This window comes from Montipora foliosa, chromosome 6, assembly GCF_036669935.1.
Source record: "Montipora foliosa isolate CH-2021 chromosome 6, ASM3666993v2, whole genome shotgun sequence".
NCBI lineage: Eukaryota > Metazoa > Cnidaria > Anthozoa > Scleractinia > Acroporidae > Montipora > Montipora foliosa.
The window spans coordinates 44,901,297-44,908,796 of NC_090874.1; the positions used below are offsets into that span (position 1 = coordinate 44,901,297).

The following is a 7,500-nucleotide window of genomic DNA, read 5'->3' on the forward strand; positions in this document are numbered from 1 at the left end:
CGACAAGACATAACGAACAGGTATACAAATAACTAGTGTACAAAGCATGCAGTCAACTAAAACAACTAAAATCAATAGAAAGTGCAAATATCAGAAGCCAGATTATTAAGTATTTTTGTTATTAAGACAGATAAATCAATACAGTCATTTTCTTCTGAAAGTCTTTGGAGTAGGATACTGTGGTTTTTAATTTTAAAATTGTTTTTGGATAGATGGCGAATTTCACAAGGTAAACTATTCCAAATTTTTACACCATATATTGAAAATGATTTAATTTGTTTGTCAATTCTTGAGGGTTTAACAAAATAGTCACCTCTTGAAGATGATCTTGTTTCATATGAATAAATGCTTGCTTAAGAAATCAATAAATCAGCATTATTTGGAGTCGATAAATTGTTAGATATGTCATGCATCAGAACAGCTGCAACTGATTTACGAGAATGGGGGACTGCACGGAGACGTACTAGAGACTTAAACACTTATCAGTGACAAATAACATGAGCCTCGTCGACAGTAACTGCTCTGACAGATTTCCGGTACAACTCGCTCATTGCCATTTTCCTCCATGTTTCGTATCCAAGACACAGTTCAGGTGATCCGAAGACAATTGAATATTCCCCATTCTTTACTTCTTTCGTTTGTTTTACGGTGGCTATTTCAGCCAAAGATACGGCAGTGATTCCCAGGGAATTTAGCCGCAACACTTGATATTTTATCAGGCTGTTAAGCGGAGAAATCACGACGATGATATTTAATATTCTCGTCAGTTGACTGCAAGCACGAGTAAACCAACGGCAAAGCATGGTAAATCAACGACTTTCCAAAACCCGTTGGAAGATTTACAAAAATATCCTTCTTCTCTTGAACAATGTATTTGATGAACTCCTCCTGGTGCGTATTCAAACTGTCAAATCCAAAAACATTGCAAACCTGGTTGAACGCGTCGTTGGACGCTTCTTCCAGTGTGTCCGCCATTTTTTCTCCACGAGAATACGTGGTTATACCGCGCACGAATCCTGCGAGTTAGTTCTGGATTTTTTAGAGCTAAACGGTGATTGGTGAATAATTCTTACGTCACAGAAATCGTTTTGCAGCTCGAACTCGCAGACGTTACTTTTCGGGGGAGAGAAACGACCGCCGGAAATACGTCTGCGTTCGCAGGCTAGCATCATAGGCATTACGACCTATAAGGTAAAGCATTGGCGAAATAAAGGAAAAGCCGGCCTTGATGAACACTTCGGAGACGTTATCCGGGGAATTCAATATTAGGAAAATCCTGTAACATCTTTTTTAACGAATAGCACTCTGATTTTTGATTGATTTCAATATTTTTTCGAAATTGGGACCAACTTGAAGCGACTTCGCTTTCAGAACAAGGCTTTTAAAAATACAAGCTTTCCACTGACAAATTGGTGGCCGGGCGTCCCAGGAGGTTTACTGGGAGAAACTTTATGTGGATCTTGGAAGGGAGAGGGTCTGTATCCTCTGTCAGGCGAGGTGACTTAAGGGTGAAAAATCTTACACCACGTGGCCTGTGGACAAAGTTAAGATGATGACGGGTTTGCCTAAAATCTGGAATCGGGAATCGGGAATCCGATACAAGAACTTAAACCAAAGTCACTTGGTTTCGTGACTAATTTGCGAAACGAAACGAAATGATACAGAATATACCTTAGATACCTTAGGCCTAAACCGTTTACCAATGCTAGCATTAGGCCTAAAAACTTTCGTTTGCGACTAATTAGGCTTAACGTCATCTAAATGGTAACTGTAGAATTGAAGAGTCTAGAGAAATGATTATTTGAAGGGGTCCATAGCAACAGTTTGGTAGTTAACAACCACCCCCTTAAATGCACCTCATTTTAACTTGGGGGGTAGCTGTGGTGATTTTATTATTTCTACTGCCTTGGGAAGTGCTCTTTAGAAACCTAATCATGAACGGTGAAGGAATACATTGACACCCATCATTGTTTTGAGAAAAAAAATTCAGTTTAAAATTTCTGAGAATACTGTCACCCTTAGAAGTCTCTTTTGTACGGAGCCCTGTTAGTGCCACCCGGGTGTGCGTATACTTTTTATTTACTTCTGGCGAGACTTTTTTACTTTGGGTATGACTCTTGTTTTTATTTGTGTCAGTGGCGCGACTTTTTTTAGCTGGTGCGACTTTTTTTATTTGGCGCGACTTTTTTTACTTGGCGCGACTTTTCTTAATTTGGCGCGACTTTTTTTGTTTGGCCCGACTTTTTTATCTGGCCTGTCTTTTATGCCGGCGCCTGGGTACGGACCTTATGTATCCCTTATTATAGTGTAATAAATATTGTAAGCAATAATCCTATAAACTCTTGTATACCCCTATATACCCTTGTATACCTCTATATACCCTCAAGAGAGGATTAGGTGAGAGAACGGATCCCCCTGCTCCATCATAGTTTTTTAAAAATCTATTTTTAGTTTAAGTTCTCGTTCCCAGTGCCGCGCTTAACTAAAGTTTCTTTCCGTTATTACAACTGGCAAATCAGGGGCCTGTGTATGGGGGGGTGGGGGGGGGGGATCTGCTCGCTTACCTCATCCTCTTCATACCCTTGACTACCCTTGTAAACCCCTATATACCCTTGTAAACATTTGTATACTCTCGTATACTCCTATACTGCCTATATACCTTTGTGGACTCTTTATACTCTTGAATACCTTTGTATACCCGCATAAAACCTTGTATACTTTTGTGTGCCCTTGTATACCTTTAAGTGCATTTCTGGACATAAGTACCTATATATCCCTTACAAAAAGTTAAAAAGCGTTTGTAATTGTGTCGGGGTTTGTGGTAAAAGATGATCTCTTGCTGGACCGATGTTTTTGATAGTGTCGCTAAGGTAGTTAGGTAATCCAGTGTGCCATACTGGCCATCCATATTCCATTATCGAACCGTCTAATAAAGCATCAAAAAACTGACATAATAACTTCGGTTTTGAAGCCTGACTTTCGGACAATTAGTAAGATACACAAGCTTTTGGATGCTTTCGTAGTTTTTTATCAATAACGCTCGAAACGTTGGCTTTCAAATTTCTCTATGGTGGTCAATATGAGATATCAACCCACTTGACAAACCCATTTCTGTACTACAGGACGAAACTAGGTGATGGAAAGTAGTGAAACTACTTCCTGTGGTGTAACGAGGTCAAGCTGCCAATTATATTGTAGAGGAGAACGAGATCTTAAGTGGAATGGCAGTTGCCAACTGCATAAATCACGCTTTTTCGGGGTATACTGAGGTATACAAGAGTACACACAGGTATACAAGGGTATAGAATGCAAGGGTATATAGAGTATACAAAGGTATATGGGCAGCATAGGAGTATAAAAGGGTATACAAGTGTTTACAAGGGTATATAGGGGTTTACAAGGGTAGTCAAGGGTATGAAGAGGATGAGGTAAGCGAGCAGACCCCCCCCCCCCCCCCCCCCCCCATACACAGGCCCCTGATTTGCCAGTTGTGATAACGGAAAGAAACTTTAGTTAAGCGCGGCACTGGGAACGAGAACTTAAACTAAAAATAGATTTTTAAAAAACTATGATGGAGCAGGGGGATCCGTTCTCTCACCTAATCCTCTCTTGAGGGTATATAGAGGTATACAAGGGTATATAGGGGTATACAAGGGTTTATAGGATTATTGCTTACAATATTTATTACACTATAATAAGGGATACATAAGGTCCGTACCCAGGTGCCGGAATAAAAGACACGCCAGATAAAAAAGTCGCGCCAAACAAAAAAAGTCGCGCCAAATAAAAAAAGTCGCGCCAAACAGAAAAAGTCGCGCCAAATAAAAAAAGTCGCGCCAAATTAAGAAAAGTCGCGCCAAGTAAAAAAAGTCGCGCCAAATAAAAAAAGTCGCGCCAGCTAAAAAAAAGTCGCGCCACTGACACAAATAAAGACAAGAGTCACGCCCAAAGTAAAAGAGTCTCGACAGAAAAAAATAAAAAGTATACGCACACTCGGGTGGCACTAACAGGACTCCGTAGTACTTTTCCGACGGAAAACGGAAGATTTCTTGGGTTTTATTGCGATTATCGATCATTTTTCGCTTTCCCTCGAGAGCAAGGGGGCGGAGAAAGCCCTGGGAACGAGGTTGCTTCGGAGGATATATCAGAATTCCTACATGACGTAGCCCCTGTACTGAATGACAGTCATCCCCCAGAGCTGCGCAATCTTCACCGAGTTTTGCAGAAGACTGTGAGGCAGCCTAGGACTTCGAGTCGGAATTAAGAAATAATACGGTAGGTTATCTAGGTATTTTAACAAGTTTTATAAACATTCTAAAGGACCGAACAACCAAAGGTAATATTTTTCGAGCAGGGGGATGAAATCGTCCAACTGGGCTGTTTATAGCGGAATTGCCGTGCTTTTGGAATATTGCTCCCGGCACATGTTGCGCGTGTGCAGTTAAAAATTGAATTTTCTGATTCCATCGCAAACAGTTTTAAGTAATCATGCCATTACTTGAAATCGAATTATGCATGACCAGTAAGATTTCAAACTCTTTTGTGCGGTAGTTCTAAGGATCAATCTTTGTTTCATCAAGAAAATATTGCATCCGTCCTTAAAATTAAATAAGATGGTTGAGGGGAGTTGACGAAATCTTGCCCACAGTGGCCATCATCTCATTTTTAGTAGTTATATGGAAGCCTAGGTTGTGTGTAAAAAGTTAAATCACTGCAATTTTGTTCGTATCGAATTGAAGCTCGTTTTTCAGTGACATTCGCCGTCACAGTGTTTTAGAACATGTCATGTCCACGTTGTCGAGTCGTGTATTGTATAGGTTTGGAAATATAAATTTAGATCGTCATAATGGAATGCTTCACTAATATATGTACATATGTACATGTCTGTGTAATGCAATTCATGGGAATTTTTTTATGCTGTGCTTGATTTACTACAGTGAAGAATATTGCGATCTTGACCAGAAATGTGTTTAATCATAGCACTTTCATTTTAAGCTTTTTTTTCGGGAAAACTTTTCTTTTATCCGGTTTATTTCAGCGTAAAAAATTGTTGTCATTTCCTGAGTAGTCTGACAAAGGGACTAAACTTTTCTTGTGATCTGTTTCAATCATTTGTTGGTGAAATGCAGGCACAATTCCATTGCATGTGCACAGGGCACCATACTGTAATTTTATTTAATGTGACTCCAGTCTCTGACCCTCTATCTCTGGTGCCCACCTGTAACAACCTTTCTTTGTTAGTTACATCTTAGACAAATTTGTTTCTTTATTGACATGTTGGCAGGGGTTTTTAACCATGTAGGGTGGACCCTAACACAACTATAAGCTTCTGGAATGTGAGAAGTGTAAAATTTGTCATGACATGCAAAGATAATAACCTCCCATGTAGATGAACTACCATGACTGCTTCTCCAAGGGCTCTTGAGCCGTGGAATCGTACTGAAAATGAGGCTAGCACTGCTTACAAATGTTGGAAATCAAAACTTGCACTGAGTCACAGTGAGTGACTGCTGCTCAAGCAAATACCCACTATGTGCGTGGTCAGATCACCCATTTTTGTGCCTTGTCATCTTCAAACTCCATAGTGGGAAGCACTCTAGGTGCCTGAAAGAATATAGAAAAACATCTGTGAGCATTACTTGTTTGAGTGCTCCAGTGCCCATATCCTGAAAGATTAACCTTTGAACTGAAAACAGCCCGTGGATTTATTCCAATGCTTTATGGCCTTCTGCCATTACTACCTTTAGACAGTTGATAAAAATAAACCAGTGCAATTAAAATTGTACCAGTTCAAACTATTTTGTACTAGTTCAATATATTCTGTACCAGTTCAGAACAAATTGTACCACAACATACATTCATGTACACATTTTTAATTAGTCCCTTCTTTTATGCCAAACAACATTATTACTGGTATTATAATATGTTTATAATATGTTCTCCCACTCTGACATTGCCTTGTGGTCTCTGACATTGGCTTGCGCTGCCAACCTGTTTTTGTTAGTTGCACAAGGAAGCACAAACCAAGCTTATTTGTAATTTGAAAGTACAATTCAAGACAGTCTGTCGTTGAAATTGATTTGGCAAATTATACAAGGGTGTTAGAACACTGGCAACGTTTAGGCAACCAGGTAATTCTACATCTTAAGTAAATTAGACCTTGAGGTTTAGGCTAATCAACACTGGGTGATCTTGCTATCAGGTAAATTAATGGGTCTCCAACAAAACACATCAAATTTTCCCCTGATGTTAACTTGATCCATGAGGAGATTCAGTTTGTGTGACTTAGAATTCAAGCTACATTTGAAATTAATTAATTTTGGTACTAATACTACCATTATCTCATTTTTAAGATGGCCTCTTTTGTTCCCCCAAAATATGATGACCTTGGCAAAGAGTCTAGGGATGTATTTGGAAAGGGATATGGTAAGTAAAGTGTAAATTACTTTTCTCTAGAGTATCACCAAGAGAAGTGTCAGTGTGATCTCTTGACAGGGTCACTCGCTAAGTCTTGGTGTTAAGGTGTACTCCTGTGTAAGGTGAAGTGTTAACAGAAAGAAAGTCTAACAACTACAGGGATGTCGCTAAGCACCGGCTGCTGATGAAAATTGCCACTTGAGAAAAAGGTGATTACCGGCTGAATTTTGGCCCCCGATCAGATCGCAAATTATTCTCTACTTTGATGTGTTAACAGAAAAATTAATATCTGTTAGTATATGGAATTATTACTGGAATTTATCGTTACTGGTAAAGAAATAAAAGCATTATTTAAAGTACTGTTGTGCTGTCTTCCCTTTCCCTGTATTTGCCATCTTTAAGAATGCCGGGTGTTGTGATACACTGGGAACAATCTTGTTACCAGGTCACTTTGATGCTCAGCATGAACTTACCGCCTCAATAGAAACTTCAGCTGGGTGAATTTATTCTTAGCTACATCCCAGCAACTAATAAACATCCTAGCATACACCTGTGCCAATATTCTAGACCTTGAAATTCACACACCATTTCTTGCTAGAAGACCAATAATGTCAGGGTACAAGAGACCTTTTGAGAGTGCTCCAAGTTGGTGTCTACACCAGATCTGTTCTTTTTACGATCAGAACTATCCACCCTCAACTCCACATCAACATATGCCACATTATGTACATTTTTGTCAGCTTTTTTCACCACTGGATTTCCACCTTGTATGGTTAAGTCTCTCTCGTCACTTTCCACAAATCTACCTTTACAGAACTTCACTGTGGTTTTACTGGTATGCATTTTTCTAGTTCTCTCCCATTTATTTTGATTGGAACTGTTGGCAAGTAATATTATTGATCTATTCAATATTTGATCTAGAAACGTGCTGCATGTAGAGAACAGACCTTGAAGTAAAAATTTCCAGCTTAATGGATCTTCTGCCTCCACCAACGTCTTTACTTGCGTCAAATTCACCACCACAATTTCCTCTTCGACCTAGCCCATCACTCATCCAAAACTGAATTAAAGGGCATTTTTAAA

The 7,500-nt window shown here is 39.4% G+C and overlaps 1 protein-coding gene across 2 annotated transcripts in view; it reads left to right on the forward strand.

The window, feature by feature from the left end:
• Positions 1 to 4,190: 4,190 nt before the first annotated feature.
• The window catches only part of LOC138007477 (voltage-dependent anion-selective channel protein 2-like), a 10,524-nt gene continuing 7,214 nt past the window's right edge, over positions 4,191 to 7,500 (forward strand). The window contains exons 1-2 of one of the 2 annotated variants that reach the window (XM_068854425.1): positions 4,191 to 4,275; positions 6,354 to 6,426. In XM_068854425.1, coding sequence (XP_068710526.1) covers positions 6,354 to 6,426 — 73 coding nt within the window. In that variant the 5' untranslated portion in view covers positions 4,191 to 4,275. Of the gene's footprint in view, positions 4,289 to 6,353; positions 6,427 to 7,500 lie in introns of both variants that reach the window. The other variant, XM_068854426.1, reaches the window with a different exon arrangement.